The sequence below is a fragment of the Babjeviella inositovora genome (assembly GCF_001661335.1).
Source record: "Babjeviella inositovora NRRL Y-12698 unplaced genomic scaffold BABINscaffold_8, whole genome shotgun sequence".
NCBI lineage: Eukaryota > Fungi > Ascomycota > Pichiomycetes > Serinales > Babjeviella > Babjeviella inositovora.
Genome location: NW_017566845.1, coordinates 173429 through 188886, shown reverse-complemented (window position 1 = coordinate 188886; position 15458 = coordinate 173429). Strand labels below are relative to the sequence as shown.

The following is a 15458-nucleotide window of genomic DNA, read 5'->3' as shown; positions in this document are numbered from 1 at the left end:
CTTCACCTCTCCACTTCTTCACCTCCCTTTCCATACACATCTACTACACTTAACCATGGGCCAAATTTTATCCCAACCAGTCACCGAAAAGGTATGTCCACCTGCTTTTGTCTGAAGGGGCACCGAAAATCTATGCTCCGCCGTTTTACCTGCAGCTCGTTTTGCACGGTTTGCCCCCCATAGAAACCATGGCATGCCGTTGCTTATTGCCCGTTTTTATGGCCCGTTTTGTGCTAGAAACGGAGGCATGGGTTGTAATGGCTTTTCGCTTCCCACTCAGACTGACCCCCCTTTGCGGGTGAAATTGCTGATACTAACGTTTAGACCTCCGAGGAAGGCGCCGACAAGTACCTCGCGTACGGCTTGTCGTGCATGCAGGGGTGGAGAGTCTCGATGGAGGATGCACACTCCACCGTTTTGAACTTGAACGCAGAAGATGCTAGCAAAGACCACGTTGCCTTTTTTGGTGTCTATGACGGCCACGGGGGCGAAAAGGTTGCCCTTTTCACCGGAGACCACTTGCACGAGGTTATTAGACAAACCGAGGCGTTCCAGAACCAAAATTACATCCAGGCCTTGCGCGACGGGTTCATGGGCATGGACAGAGCCATCTTGGACGATACCGTGATGAAGCACGACGAATCAGGGTGTGCCGCCACCTCTGCGATTATCACCAAGGACAAGATCATCTGCGGTAATGCGGGTGACTCCAGAACTATCATGTCGATCAACGGGCAGGCCAAGGCTTTGTCCTACGACCATAAGCCGACTAACCAGGGCGAAAGCATGAGAATTTACAACGCCGGTAGCTATGTGGACGGTGGCAGAGTTAATGGTAACTTGGCGCTCTCCAGAGCCATTGGTGACTTTGAGTTCAAGAGAAAAACCAACATTCCTCCAGAGTTGCAGGCTGTGACTGCCAACCCCGACGTTATTGAGCACACATTGAGCGCGGAAGACGAATTCATTGTCTTGGCCTGTGACGGGATCTGGGACTGTTTGTCCTCTCAGCAAGTGGTCGAGGTTGTCAGAAGAGGGATCCAGGACGACAAGACCTTGATTGAGATTTGCGAGATCTTGATGGAGATCTGTTTGGCCCCTAACACTGGCGGTGCTGGGATCGGTTGTGACAACATGTCTGTCTGCGTGGTTGCCTTGTTGCAGGGTACTCAGACCCTCGAGGAGTGGCATGTGGCCATGAAGGCCAAGATTGCCAAGGACGGTATCGTCTCTGCGCCGTACGCGGACTTGTCGAGAGACTTGTACGGTAGCGAGCACAGCTTCGGCAGTGAAGACGCCACCCCGCGCGCTCCAGCCGGGCCAGTGGCCGGTGCTCCCCTGGGCTTCAGCTTAGAGGAGTTGTTGGCTAGAGACGCTGTTCGTATCGAGAACGGTGCTGTTTACTTTGACCAATCCGCGGCGGCCGACTTGATGGCAAACTTTGGGATTGGTGGTCCTTTGAGCGCGTTCATCAACAATGACGACGAGGAAAGCGAGGCCGAAGCCCAGATCAAGGAGATTGAGGAGGATGAGAGTAAGAAAGAGGAGACCGATGATGATGAGGTCGCCAAGTAGCTTTGTATGCCCCTTCCCCTTGAGTTCATCTGCCTAATTCTCGCAGCCATGACCCCCCTTTCACTTCGCCCTTTTGCACATCCCCACCTATTGTATCCTATTTAGACACTTTGTCTCTTTTTCTATTCCTAATATTTGTTATCGTTTTGATTCCCTTTTTTTTTTTTTCGTTCTTCTGGTTCGTCTGGTTCGTTGATTTAAACGTTTTGTTTTCTTCTGATGAAGTTGTACATGGGCACCGCACTGGCTGGGGTATCCAATTTAAACAGATTAGCAGTATAGATGGGTTTGAGTAAAAATTATGTAGGTGGAGTATCTGTATGTATACCAGCGTGAGGAAAGAAAATTCGGGTGGCGAAAGTGGGGCCAAGTTGGTACCGGCAACACCCAAACCAATTGTCTGGGGCAAGCCCTGAAGTTCACGGTTGGCATAACATTTCCTACTTTAATTGGACTGGGTCTACAAGATGAAATTGATGGAGACCTTGTTTCTGACCTAAAACTGTGTCTGCACCAACTAATTGCCAAGCTAAACTATATAATATGGATGTTTTAGCATCGCGTGGTCTATCAATCTTGCATGTACCCAAAAATAGCCGAGTACCAGCACCACACCAGTACGGCTGTGCTGCCCAGGAGTGGACATGTGCCATCATAGCACTTAACCGATGAAAATAACACTCAGTTGAACTCAGTCTAGATGGAATATTCCAAATAGGTTTAATCCCACAATTTAATACGAAATGTGCCTTATAATGGGTTCTACAAGATCGATCCCAAAACTCGCCGACACGTCAAGCGGTAGGAGCACACCCACGATCAAGACGCGCCCAATCTACATTTTAGATAATCACCCACTTCCCTTCCTTCACCACAAATCGGGAAGCCTCATTGATTATGAACTTTTTGGCCAAAAAGCTCGGAACCCTTACTGGTTTCTCCATTCCCTACAACTTTCTCGGCGAACCGCTTGTGGTGGAGTCTGTGTGGAAGGTGTACCACGGCACAAAGGTTGAGGACGGTGCAAAGGTGACAATTTTCGAGTTTAACCTTAAGGATAACGCAAACCAGCGCAACGTACCGTTGGCACGAAATGCATACAAGAAGCTCAAGTCTATTCGATTCCCCGGGATCCTCCACATCGTGGACTTTATCGAAAACGACAGCTACTTGTACGTGATCAGCGAACCGGTCACGCCGCTCCGCCAGATCTTAGTAGACGCGGAAGTGTCGCCGGAAGTGAAACTCTTTGGACTCTACCAGTTAGCCAAGACAATGAGGTTTGTGAACAAAGACGCCGGGTTTGTACACGGAAACGTGGGCGTGGACCAAATCTATGTAACCCAGCAGGGCGATTGGAAGTTGAGCGGGTTTGAGATGATGACCAACTTGACCAGCGACCCTGACCAGCCGATCTACCGCTTTTCGCAGCCATTTGCCGTGTTACAGCCCCCTGAGGCCGAACGGGGCATGGAGGGGATCAGGAAGGCGCCTGTTAAATACGACTCCTTCAGATTCGGATGCTTGATCTACGAACTTTTCAACGGGAAGGCGTACCAGCTACGTGAGCTTGCTTCCACCGGCAAAATCCCTGCAACATTGATTCCAGCGTACAAGCGCTTAGTGGCGTCGTTCAGCCTTAGAAGCACCATCGAGATGTTCTACCACTCGGGAGAAACAACCTTCTTCCACACACCGTTAATCCACTTTGACGCCGAATTGACTGAATTGGCGTATGGGGAGAATGAGGCAAAGCTCGCGTTTTTGGCCAATCTTTCGGCCGAGCTTGCTCAAATTCCCCAGTTCCCCCCGGGATTTGTTGAGTACAAGATTCTCCCAGAGTTGGTTAAATTGTTCAACACCAACACAGAGCCAGCAAATACCCCCTTAATCTTGTCCCATATTCTTCAATTCTCCGCCGGTCTCCCGCCCACATCTCCAGAATATGCCACCTTGGTCAAGCCCATCATCTTCAAGGCGTTTACATTGGCTGACCGCGTGACTCGGTTGCAGCTCCTCAATGCCTTGCCCCTTTTAGTCACTACGCTCACAAAGGCGGACATTTCCGATCGGGTATTTCCACAGTTGATCAGTGGTTTTGGTGATACGAACGAGACGATCCGTGAGGAAACCGTCAAGTCGTGCACCCTCATCGCCCCGCTCTTGACCGACCGTCAGCTCAACAACGACTTGCTCCGACTCTTGGCCAAATCGCAGATGGATCCTATCCCTACCATTAGAACCAACACGCTTGTGGTGCTTGCATCCGTCGCGCCCAGCTTGACTGCGTCGTCCAGACCGGGCGTCTTGATCACAGCCTTTTCCAAGGGCTTGAAAGATTCCTTTACCCCATGTAAGCTCCACGCGTTGATGGCGTTCAAAAATGCGATCGATCACTTTCCACCGGAGATCTGCTGTACCAGAGTGTTGGGGGTCATCACAAACTGCTTGTTGGACAAGAACTACCGCGTACGTGACGAGGCTAGACTTGTGTTTGAACAGTATATGGTCAAGATTAACGACGAGGTCGCGAAATTGCCACGCGACCCGAAGGATGATGAAGCGTTTGATATCCAGCTGATTGATGCCGCAACCAAAAGCGGGGCAAAGCCTGTAGAGTCGCCCGGGACGTTCATGTCGTTGATGAAAGGCTCGATGAACAACAGAATGGTTATTTCTACCCCACCATTGGACTCCAGGACCGGCAGCACCGTCCTGTTGGTTGCGCCGACTCAGGAAGCGTCGAGGTTATCATTGGACGAAGCGGTGGATGACGGTTGGGGCTTTGACATGGAGGATGAAATCGAAGCTCCAGTTATCAAGCCGGTGCCAACTAAGACCGCTGTGGTGCCAAAGACCAGAATGAAGTTGCAGCCGAAGAAGGCCAACGTCAGCAAGTTGAACTTGAACTTGGATATGGAGGATGATTCGGGCTGGGGTGATGGCTGGTAATGCGAGAGATGACTGTATAGAGGATAGTATGGTAGACTCCTAACTTGGTGAGGTGGTCTCCCGACTTGGTGAAGTAGACTCTCGACTTGGGACTGTTGTACATAATCCATGATTCATCTGTCAGGGCTGTAGTGTAAATGAAACTCTAAGGAAAGTATTGCTGGCTATAATTCTTTGTACTCTACTCACCGTATCTTGGTCGCGGCATTAAAATAGACCAAAGGTTAATATCGATTACCCGCGGGATATATTGGTATAACGTATACCTTTGTTACAACCCCTTTAGGAGGTTGCCTATTGCAAGGGGCCTTGCCATGATTTTCTTCAATGAGACCTTACGCTAAATCTTACTTTTTTTCATATATTACATAGCTGAATCCGCACCGGAGATTATATACACGCGCTATTTGCCTGGTGTGAAAGGCTCTATCCCACACTAGTACAACTTCAAGCCGCCGGTGATCTCGTCCAAGACGGATCTCGGGGCTGGCCCCAACCCCAATACGGTGGCGCTACCCGCGGCGATCTGGGTTCTGCCGGCGTCGTGGATGATGGTGGCATTTACGTTCAAGCTCATAGCTTTGGCAAACAACAACTCCATCTCGTCCTCATGCGGACACTGCAAGGTGATTTTGGCCTGCCCCGCCTTCAACCAGCGGTTTAGGAGTACCAAGTTACCGGATTCGGCATTGACATTGGTCATTTTGCGGTAACATCCAACCGCGGCATGTGCGCATTGGGCCGCAGCCTTGCCCTTACCCATCCGCAAATCGGTTCGTACCACAAGCGCCATACGGACCTCGCCCGGAATTTCGTTTAACGACTTGGAGTTGATCTCAACCTCATCTTCAGACTCCTCATCGGAGTATTCCTCATCGGAGGAAGAATAGGAGTCGGAGAATGACGGGTGCGCGGCATCGCGCGTGGCCCGCGCTTTAGGCTTCGGCAGCGAAGCAGATGTAAGCATCGCCCCGAGGAAACAGCCTGTCGCGAGAGAAATACCGCCAACAGCTAATAAGTGTGACACGTTGAAGTTGGGCGTTGATAAAACCATCGGGGATACTGGATACTATTGGATTCAAACGAGTGAGGCGTCGCGCCATCTTTTTTTCTGTTTACCTTTAGCCTGTTGCTTTTTCGAGGGGTGCGGCAACCGGGTGATATTTGGGTGGGGCTGTAGTGGGGCAAAGAATAATGCCGGAGTATGACGAGAGCTTGCAGTGAATTTGGGGATCTTCTAAGTAGATTTAATCTAATTTCACCTAGGTTAGTTTAGAGAGAGATGGTTACTAGAAGCTTATAAAATATTCAGAACCCGTTTAGCGGCCGTGAAAATCAAATACTGCCACACCCGCAGTACGAGAGAGTTATACCTCAATCATCCGCGCCTCACTAGAAGCTATATTCAAACATGCATTCAAGTGCATATACCTGATCCTGGGTTGATGGACTTAATAAACCCTCCCAGTAAATGTACGCCGATTCCATATGGCTTACATTTGCTGCCTTCTACTCGCGATTCCTCTGCATCCACTTTTATTACGGCTATTGATCGATGCATTGGTTCATATAGCAATATAACATACACTATTTGGCATCCTTCTTCAAGTCCAAGCCGGGTGGAGGTGCCATGCTCAAGCCTGGAGGTGGTGCCATGCCCGCACTACTGCCCATCAAGCCTGGAGGTGGTGGTGGTAGATGACCTGAGGCGCTTGGAGAAAATAAACCGGGAGGTGCCATGCCAGGTGGAGCTATGCCAGGTGGAGCTATTCCCGGAGGAGCCATGCCCGGTGGAGCCATGCCTGGAGGAGCCATACCTGGCGGACCTCTACCTGGAGGCATGGATAGCCCTGAGGATGGGAAGAACTGCTGCATCTGTTGCACAATAGGCACATGCTGAACGGTCGGCTGAACCCCTTGTGAAGCCTTGTTCTCGATAGCCTTCTTCTGCCATGGTGGGATCGGAATTTCAGCCTTGTGGCGCTTCGCCTCAGGTTCGCTGTACTCAATACCATGACCAGAAGGCCCATTATAACCAGTGTTGTTGTTAGTAGAACCACTATATCCGCTGTTTGCACCGTAACCGCCATTGTTGTACCCCCCACTGTAGCCCTCTTGGTTGTGATTGTAATCTCCCTGGTTGTGATTGTAATCTCCCTGGTTCTGGTTATTGTAACCTCCTCGGTGGTTATAGGTCTGGCTCTGGTTTCCACCGGTGTAGCCCTGGTTCCCGTTGTAACCTCTCTGGTCTTGGAACCCAGAACTAGAACTCAACGGAGTATAGGAGCTGCCAGCTGGACCGTTACGAATGGCATCCATCATAGCGTTGTAGTCTGTCTCACCAGGATTTCCGTTATTCCGCTTACAGTCTTTGGCAAAGTGCCCCTGCTGACCACATACGCGACACACGATCTGCGCAACATAGTTCTCGGTTTTGCGGATGTTCTCAGGGCACTCGAAGCGTTTGTGGCCCGTCTCACCGCATGTGGTGCACGCGGTGTCCTCGCGCAATGTCCCGTTGAGTACGGCCAACTCACGCAACTGCCCACGTTTCAAGTCGTTCTGGCCCTCGGGCGTATTGGCAGCCTTGTCGATGATTGCCTGCACCAACTCTGCAGCTTTCTGGATCCTTTCTGTCGACAGTCCGTGGATCTGCACGTGCAAGTTATCCTCCATAGATGGGTCGGGGGGCAACTGCAGGCCACGATTGCTCTTCCCATCCTTGACAGAGCCCTTCCCACGAATGGCAATTCGCGCCCCGCTCTCCTCCTGCATCTTCTTCAAGGTGTTACCACGCGGCCCGAGCAAGAGTCCGATGAAGTTGATGTGGGGGTAGTCCCGCACGGGAACGTAGATCTTCTCCATTGTCTTGACTGGTGGCCGGTAGTCCTGTGGTGGCTTATAGTTTGGCACAGTTTTCTGGGCTAGTTGCACGACCAAATGCCTCTCGTCGGACAAAACCTGCGCATAGCGCGCCGCGCGCGTGTTGGTCCTCTTCCCCTGCGCGTCATAAATCGGTGCGGGCGATGGCGAGCGTGCACGGTTGTGCGCGTACTTCGCGTACGCGGCCGCAAGATACTTCTCGTCCTTCATAAGCGCCGAGAGCTCCTCAATCCGCACCACCGTCATGTATGCAGCGGTCTGTTCGTGTGTGAGCTGGCCAATGACTAGAGTGGGGAGTTCGCGATGGCCGATGATTTTATTCGTTTGGGGGGTTCCCGACCATCTGGAAGAAACAGGCTTGAAAACAGGCTCAGATACAGGCTCGGACACAAGCTTAGGAACAAGCTTGGGGCCAGAAGCGGTGGTCACGGGCTCGGCGTTACCTTTGGCATCTGTCTTAAGAGCTGGGTTCCGTGATTCGGCTCTTACAGGAGAGCAGCCACGCTCTTGTGTGGCAGCGGTAATATCCATGGTCTATATGAGCAATTCTTTGAATAAGTAACGGTAGATGTCCCGGATGCCTTGAAATGCCAATGGCGAGATGGGCAACATCGAAACACTGCAGTTTGCGGCTCTGAGTTTGCCTGAATATTTTCAATGCACGTGCAAATTGAGGTGGGCACGCAATGACTCCTCCGCAGCCACATACACCATATATAAGTTGAAGAACAAGCCAGCATCACATATGACCGGGAATTACAGCCACGCTCCGTTAATGGACAACTCTTCCAGTCATATTACATACTACTAATGCCAAGATATGAGGCTAATAAGTTTGGATTTTGTTTTTCCCCCTTATGCCTCCGTCTTATCTACAGCTAACGTCTTTGTGACAACGTGCATGCCAGTTGAACGTTAATTAATCATCCGGCGCGCTCCACAGTTTCCGAAATTTTCTCAGCTGTGCATTTATTTTCCCTTCTCCCCTTTTTCTTCCTCTTCTTAACCCAACACCATTGCCATGTCTACCCACCGTGAACCAATCAACGTTAAGGAATTGCCAACCACCTATTCCGGAAAAGTGGAGCTCGCCATCATTGGCGGTACCGGATTGTACCGATTGGACACCTTGACCCCTGTTGCGCGTTTAACCATTTCCACCCCGTGGGGCTTCCCGTCCGGACCGATCACCATTTCCAAGACCGACAAGGGGTTTCCTATTGCCTTCCTCCCAAGACATGGGTTGCACCATGACTTGTTGCCTACCGATGTCCCGGCGCAGGCCAACATCGCTGCTCTCAAGTCACTCGGCGTCAAGGTGATCATCGCCTTCTCCGCCGTCGGCTCCTTGCAGCAGCACATCCGTCCACGTGACTTTGTTTTGCCGTCGCAGATCATTGACAGAACCAAGGGCAACCGCCCACACACCTTCTTTGAGCGCGGGTTCGTGGCGCACGCCATGTTTGGCGAGCCATTCGACCCTAAGTTGAATCTGATTTTGGCCAAGTACGAGCATGTTTTGAACGGCGAGGACGGTAAGAAGGTCAAGTTGCACTCACCGGCAACTGAGGGTAAGGACCTCACAATGATCTGTATGGAGGGCCCACAGTTCTCCACCAGAGCCGAGTCTCAATTGTACCAATCTTGGGGTGCTTCGGTCATCAACATGTCTGTCATTCCAGAAAGCAAGTTGGCTAGAGAGGCCGAGATTTCCTACCAAATGGTGTGCATGTCCACTGACTACGATGCCTGGGATGTCAGCGGCGAACCGGTCACCGTGGAGATTGTTGTGGGTAATTTGACCGCGAACGGCTCTAACGCCCACAGATTTGCCGAGGCGGTGATTGACGAGGTGGCTGAGGAGATCAAGAACGGGAACCTTGGAAACGATTTAGCAGGGTCTATGAAGATGAGTGTGAGCACCAACCCAGTCGGGGTCAAGAAGGAAATCTTGGAAAAGATGTCGTTTTTGTTCCCAGGGTACTGGCCAGTCAACTAAGCGATACTGACACGCCAGCACCTATATTTCTGTGTTAAAATAAATGGCGCCTGATACTTGCAGGATTGGGGCTAGGTTCAGAAACAGACACCTTAGTGCGTGCTTTGTTAAAATTAATGTTGTATCAAATATTTTGTAGCGCAAACGGTCTTAATCCTAACACGAACACCCTATGGTCTGTTGCTATTTTGGAGACTGGAGGAAACTTCTGATCTGGGCTCGAGTATCCTGAAAAGTACACTATATTAGAAAATCAGGTGGGGTTAACTATTTCAAATGAAAGTACAAGAGGTTTGGGAAACGACTAGAAAGAGAAATATGATAAATAGACTCTGGTGGATCTGCTTTGGCGTTATGCTAAAGTTGGACTCGAAGCCTGTGTGAGTCATATTCTGTATACCCAAATGTCTGTGTGATAAGTCAAGGTGGATGATGATTTGTTAGGGGATTTCGGTATGTATAAAAAACTAGAGTAAGCTCAGTCAGAATAAACGGTAAATCTGCCGACGTCCTATGTGATCATGGTACGGGGCCATTCTAAGATTAATGGTGAGAAGGTACGGTTTTTATGATAGATTTAGAGATATTCTGATGCGTATAGAGAGATTGGGGAGTTCATAATAACATTTTCAATCTTGAATAACCCCCACGTTACATTCAAGAACTGAACAAATATTTTAAATCACTAGTCCCCTCAAAATTAACTTTAGTTGCCCGGTAGTATGCGGGCACAATGCCGGACGTGGGGAGGATTTGCATGCCAAAATAATTCTCCGTGCGCCCCCACAGTGAGCGCTCTAGAAATTTCCGGTAATCGGAGGCGTTGGGAGCCAGTGTCCCTGACTCTCATGTATGAGTCAGAGTCTTACAAGCCGTTTCAAGCACACACAAGTGACTCATATTCCAAGATTTTTGACCTATTTCCAGGGCTACTATCAACACAAGCCTTATCTGGCATAAACGAAACAAAAAAATTTAACAAAAATACGCCGGATATCGTCCAATAAGCGTGGGATAGAAGACTGACTCTAGTGGACGTGCCCCTACCAATATGACATAAATCCCGCGCCCTTAGCCGTCGACCTTCCGCTACTCCACCGCCCGGTTTTGCACTCCCTTATCTTTCATCTTTCCGGCAATATATAAACGTACGTATCTCCTCTCTGTAATGTTTAGAAGAACATTTCTCAGTGCCAAAACTGTCCTTAGACCGCACACTAACCTCGCTAGAATGTCCTCCCTCGCCCCATTAGACGCCTCCAAGGTGCAAATCACCAAGACCACCACTCCTAAGGCCAAGCTTCCTAAGGAAGAGCTTGTTTTCGGTCAGTCTTTCACCGACCACATGTTGACTATCGAGTGGACCGCCGAAAAGGGCTGGGACACTCCCCAAATCAAACCATACGGCACCCTCAACCTCGACCCATCTTCCTGTGTGTTCCACTACGCGTTTGAATTATTCGAGGGGATGAAGGCTTACCGCGACGCCAACGGCGGTATCAGACTTTTCAGACCGGACATGAACATAGCCAGAATGAACGCCTCTGCCGAGCGTATCTGTCTCCCAGAATTTGACTCCGAGGAGCTCATCAAGCTCCTTGCTGAGTTTGTCAAAACCGATTCTTCCTTCATTCCTGCCGGTGACGGTTACTCCCTCTACCTCCGTCCTACCATGATTGGTACTGATGCCGGTTTGGGTGTTTCCTCCCCAGGCAAGGCCCTTTTGTTCGTTATTGCCTCCCCAGTTGGCCCATACTACTCCACCGGCTTCAAGGCCGTCAGATTAGAGGCCACCTCTTACGCCACCAGAGCCTGGCCAGGTGGCTGTGGTAACCGTAAGTTGGGTGCCAACTATGCGCCATGCATCAAGCCACAGAGACAGGCTGCATCGAGAGGCTACCAACAGAACTTGTGGTTGTTCGGCGAAGAAGACTACATTACCGAAGTCGGAACCATGAACTTGTTTTTCGTCTTCAACAAGGACGGCAAGAAGGAGTTGGTCACCGCACCATTGGACGGAACCATTTTGGAGGGTGTCACCCGTGACTCCATCCTTGCGCTCGCTAGAAGCCGCTTGCCAACCGACGAGTGGACCATCAGCGAACGTAAGTTAACCATGACTGAGGTTGCCGAGAGATACCACAAAGGCGAGTTGGTCGAGGCCTTCGGTTCCGGTACCGCTGCTGTTGTCTCCCCAATCAAGGAGATTTTATACAAGGGCGAGGACATCATGGTCCCATGCGTCAACGGCGAGAGTGGTAATTTGACCGATCAGGTCTGGAAGTGGTTGGGTGATATCCAATACGGTAGAGAGGAGCACGAATGGAGTTTCAAGATCTAAGTCATAAATTGGCCTTACTATTTCCATTACATGATTTTATTTAGAATTAATGTAGGAGTGAGTTCTATCTTCCTAAACCTTTCATGGAGAGCTACGATAAAGGTAATGTGCTTCTGGTTCTTGATACATGGATCCGTTTCAATGACGGGTAATACCAGGCGGGTGGCGTGGAGGGTGTTTTTACAAATGGCTGGTCAGAACTCAAAATTATCGTTGAAAGGAATCTGTGCTCAGGATAGATACCATGAAGATTTGAATATACAATGTCCCTTACATGTGTTAACATACACTGTGTATTACAATTCCTTATGAGCGAATCCTGGAATGCTCCCAAACCTTTTCCAAGCCCTGCTTGAACACATTGACGTTGTGGTCAATAATCGCTAATGATTGCTGCAAGTTCTTATCGCGACACGACTGGTAGTAGTTACCGTTCTCTTCATCCTCAATCTTATCACCTCCATACACATCCCCCTCGTTGTCGACTCGCACGAGCGCCACAAGGGCAAGCCCTCTAATCATCTGGCGAAGATACAACGTAACGCCGTTCTGCAAGGTCGAGATACACTTGACTTCATCCTTGATGGCCGGTCTGGCCTGATCTCCATTCTCATACAAGCTGTCCAAGTCGATTGTGATGTCAATAAACTCAGCGCAAACCTCATAGGTCTGGATATCGACCGGCGACGAGTCGGTGGCAACGTAGATCTTGGAGTTGACGTCGAACAAAAAGACTTTCTCCAAACGCGAGTACTGCACCAAATTGTCCAACATGTTTTCCAAGCTGGGCAACTCCGGCACCAACTTCTGGATGATGCGGCTGAAGGCCTCGTAGATGGAGTGGTCGAAGATGGAAGTAAGGTAGAAGGAGACCTGGACACCCTCCAAGCCCAAGTCCAACAATTCGTCTCCGGTGCGCTGCATAATGTCGCGCTGGGTGTCGAGGCGGTAGTCTTCGCTCAAACCGTCAATTTTGTGGATGAGCACCTCGATGTGGATCAGCGGATTGATCTTGTAGGCGTACTCGATGATCATCGAGAGATTTGTCAAGGCATTCAAGTATTCGTCCTGGGAATCAATGACGTACACCAAGGCCCCGACCTGCGAGAAAATCTTGGCCGAGTCATAGCTGGGCTCGAAGTAGTTGAGCTGCCCGGGAAGCTCCATCACCGAGAGATCAATCAAAGAGTGGAACTTTTCCGTTGTGGGTTTTGACGTGGATTCAAGGTAAAGTGTGTCTAACGGCTGCATGTTGTGGAAGACGACTTTGCAAATGGACGACTTTCCCCCTCTGTGGTGTTAGTATGTAGAAAACAGGAGTGGACATGTGCAAAGTGAAGAGATTGCAACAGCAAGGTTTGCATGGAAACGAGATGGTTGAGATGTGACATGATGGATGCTATTAAAGGGGTAACCGAGTTAGCTGAAGGGGTGGTGGTAAATAAGCCCCTGTGAATAGCTCCATGTCATTTGCTCTCACATGGAGATTGCTCTCAGTGGTGCAACCAGAAATGGAAATGGAAAGGCAAAGATTTTTCGTATTATATAGCCTTGTTTCTTTTTCAATAATGGACCACATAAGCATGCCTTGCAAATATCCTACCAACCATCTTTTTCATTCCTTCATTTGTACTTCATTTCGTATACATACCTCCGTAAACCCATCAAGAGGATGTTGGCCTTGTTGTTTTTCGGCGTCAGAATGGTATGAGAATCCATTATATGTAATAAATGCGAACTTTAGGATAGCCAGACACGTGGTGTATGTGGGTTGGTGCCGATAAGACTGGGTCGGGAGAATTTTATTTCAACCAGGAAAGGCGTGGTTCAGTATCGTTATCGTGTTGGTGGCGCACGACCTCCCAGAGCCATTGTGGTCGAGGTATTTATTTTCGTTCCACTGTATAAGGACTGGAGTTTATATTAATGGCATTAACTCAGGCATAGCCAGGTAATATTATTTTCTATGGCGATAACCAGAAACTCTCATGTAGCTGATGAGAATATGTACATAAAATCACAATGCTATAACAATTAGATCACAGATCACAGATCACAGGTGAATCACGAGTCGCTTTACTCTTCATCAGAAAGGGTGTTAACGAATACAGATACGGCTTTATGAGTGGTATTTTTCGTCAAAAAGTCAACGGAAGCTAATCAGAGTTGAACCAGTACTCTACCAATTCACGTAATTCCGCATAGAAAGGGTAGACGAGAGAAGAATCAATAGCCATTACAACAGTATAGACTGTTTATAACCCAGGGTTACCACCTCTACAATACGAACTGTCCCAGCCTATTGAGTTCTGGGTGGTGTATTGACCAAAGAGTTGCTAAACCCAGAGTATATGCATTCACTGGGACAGGGATATCCAAAATCTCTGGCTGCTGTTTCAATCTTTAATTTATATAAAACTACTTCAACCTATATAAGGTATTCATATACTTATTCTTACGCTTATTCTTCGGTGTCTCGAATCGTTACAAACACTTCGCGTTAACATTTCATTTAACTATGTTACAGAGAAGCCCGGCATGGCCGGTCTAGGACTATAGTACACGGAAGCACCCAGGAGGGTACCCGCCTGAAGGCAGAAGCCTCACAAAACGAGCCGAGAAGAAATATATGCAACATTCCGGGGCCACGCTTTGGTTATTCACTTTATGGCATCGCTTGGCGTGGAATTATTCACTCAGCCTTTGCGCACGCATACTCGAGCGTGAACCAACACCCGTTATTGCAATGGAGCGTACAAAATCTGCGTCGAATATTTCTGCTTGTACCGCACAATACTCGCCACTGCTAACGTGTTATGCTTGATGCTCGTCGTGGCCAAGTGGTTCAACACTACGTGGTTCGGGATCGGCAACGCCCCCGAAATGTTCTGTAATCCAGCGCTTCCCGAGTCGTTACCCGAGTAGTTATTTAAAATTACATTCTCGAGATGCGGCGGTAATTGCGGCGGGATCAACCACTGCTGCTGGCCGCCACGTTGCTGCTGGTCCAAGGTGAGGTAGTATTGCTCCATGACCTTTGGGTCGGTAAAGATTGCGGGAATGTGGTGGGTGTAGTCGTGGGGCGGCGCGAGTTGCACATGCGACTCGTCGTGGTAGCGCGTGTATCCGCCGCCCATGTCGTCGTCGTCTTGTGTAAGTCCGAGCTTCGAGTCTGCAGAGCGCAACTTTTTCGTGCGGAGGTCCGCGCTCAGAGGCTGTGCATGCACGGGTGTTGGTGCCGCCCAACTTGCAACCTCGATGTAGTTCACAAAGTTACCCATCTGGTCGGTGGCGGTGGGCAACACGTCACTGAAACGCAACTCGTTGTCCACGACGAACCGGAAGCGGTGGGTACCCGGCGGCAACGCGAGTTTGATGCTGAACGAGCCATCGGGCAACCGTACGAGCCCAATCATTTTGCGCCACCCGGTGAAAGAACCGGTGACGTAAACCTTTTCGCCGCCTTGAACCCATTTGATCTCGGTCGGCGGGATTGGTTGTGTCTGGCTTGGGATAGGCGCCGCTGGCGCTGGCTCGTCATTCATGTTGACATCGGGCGAGGCCTGAGACGGGGCAGCGTTCTGATGGGCCAACTTTAATTTGTCAAACTCCAAGTCATCGGTGAGGATAAGAGTGGACTTGCGTTTGACCGGTGCATTAACATCGGTCATCGACACATCACCCTGTGTGTGGTTGATTTCGGGGAAT

The 15458-nt window shown here is 49.7% G+C and overlaps 8 protein-coding genes across 8 annotated transcripts; 5 read left to right on the top strand and 3 right to left on the bottom strand.

The window, feature by feature from the left end:
• The first annotated feature begins 16 nt into the window (after positions 1-16).
• PTC2 (type 2C protein phosphatase) lies at positions 17-1868 on the top strand. Its single transcript, XM_019129169.1, has 2 exons — positions 17-91; positions 325-1868. Exons 1-2 carry the CDS (start codon positions 56-58, stop codon positions 1573-1575), a joined length of 1287 nt encoding a protein of 428 aa, XP_018984346.1. The 5' UTR covers positions 17-55; the 3' UTR covers positions 1576-1868.
• A 120-nt stretch (positions 1869-1988) lies between these two features.
• On the top strand, positions 1989-4579 carry CEX1 (Cex1p). The gene has a single exon (XM_019129168.1). The coding sequence runs from the start codon at positions 2473-2475 to the stop codon at positions 4525-4527; it is 2055 nt and encodes a 684-aa protein (XP_018984345.1). The 5' UTR covers positions 1989-2472; the 3' UTR covers positions 4528-4579.
• Positions 4580-4963: 384 nt separating this feature from the next.
• On the bottom strand, positions 4964-5581 carry BABINDRAFT_8634 (aminoacyl-tRNA hydrolase; the record flags this gene model as incomplete). Its single annotated transcript, XM_019132835.1, has 1 exon — positions 4964-5581. The coding sequence occupies one exon, from the start codon at positions 5579-5581 to the stop codon at positions 4964-4966; it is 618 nt and encodes a 205-aa protein (XP_018984344.1).
• A 195-nt stretch (positions 5582-5776) lies between these two features.
• On the top strand, positions 5777-6630 carry BABINDRAFT_146992 (uncharacterized protein). Its single transcript, XM_019127190.1, has one exon. The coding sequence runs from the start codon at positions 5973-5975 to the stop codon at positions 6414-6416; it is 444 nt and encodes a 147-aa protein (XP_018984343.1). The 5' UTR covers positions 5777-5972; the 3' UTR covers positions 6417-6630.
• Positions 6631-8431: 1801 nt separating this feature from the next.
• On the top strand, positions 8432-9409 carry MEU1 (S-methyl-5-thioadenosine phosphorylase; the record flags this gene model as incomplete). Its single annotated transcript, XM_019131869.1, has 1 exon — positions 8432-9409. The coding sequence occupies one exon, from the start codon at positions 8432-8434 to the stop codon at positions 9407-9409; it is 978 nt and encodes a 325-aa protein (XP_018984342.1).
• A 944-nt stretch (positions 9410-10353) lies between these two features.
• BABINDRAFT_146893 (uncharacterized protein) lies at positions 10354-11977 on the top strand. Its single transcript, XM_019127188.1, has 2 exons — positions 10354-10557; positions 10619-11977. Exon 2 carries the CDS (start codon positions 10641-10643, stop codon positions 11748-11750), a length of 1110 nt encoding a protein of 369 aa, XP_018984341.1. The 5' UTR covers positions 10354-10557; positions 10619-10640; the 3' UTR covers positions 11751-11977.
• BABINDRAFT_162085 (uncharacterized protein) lies at positions 11968-13512 on the bottom strand. The gene is made up of 2 exons (XM_019129167.1): positions 13402-13512; positions 11968-13041 (listed from the first exon to the last, which is right to left on the bottom strand). Exons 1-2 carry the CDS (start codon positions 13467-13469, stop codon positions 12057-12059), a joined length of 1053 nt encoding a protein of 350 aa, XP_018984340.1. The 5' UTR covers positions 13470-13512; the 3' UTR covers positions 11968-12056.
• A 976-nt stretch (positions 13513-14488) lies between these two features.
• Positions 14489-15295, bottom strand: KIS1 (Kis1p; the record flags this gene model as incomplete). Its single annotated transcript, XM_019131837.1, has 1 exon — positions 14489-15295. One exon carries the CDS (start codon positions 15293-15295, stop codon positions 14489-14491), a length of 807 nt encoding a protein of 268 aa, XP_018984339.1.
• Positions 15296-15458: the final 163 nt, after the last annotated feature.

Excerpts from the sequence above, each read along its gene's own strand:
- BABINDRAFT_146992 (XM_019127190.1), top strand. The coding sequence starts at position 5,973 with ATGGACTTAATAAACCCTCCCAGTAAATGTACGCCGATTCCATATGGC.
- BABINDRAFT_162085 (XM_019129167.1), bottom strand. The coding sequence starts at position 13,469 with ATGGATTCTCATACCATTCTGACGCCGAAAAACAACAAGGCCAACATC. Across the intron at positions 13,042-13,401 it reads CTCTTGATGGGTTTACGGAG|AGGGGGAAAGTCGTCCATTT; the intron begins GTATGTATACGA and ends CTAACACCACAG.
- CEX1 (XM_019129168.1), top strand. The coding sequence starts at position 2,473 with ATGAACTTTTTGGCCAAAAAGCTCGGAACCCTTACTGGTTTCTCCATT.
- BABINDRAFT_146893 (XM_019127188.1), top strand. The coding sequence starts at position 10,641 with ATGTCCTCCCTCGCCCCATTAGACGCCTCCAAGGTGCAAATCACCAAG.
- PTC2 (XM_019129169.1), top strand. The coding sequence starts at position 56 with ATGGGCCAAATTTTATCCCAACCAGTCACCGAAAAG. Across the intron at positions 92-324 it reads CCCAACCAGTCACCGAAAAG|ACCTCCGAGGAAGGCGCCGA; the intron begins GTATGTCCACCT and ends ACTAACGTTTAG.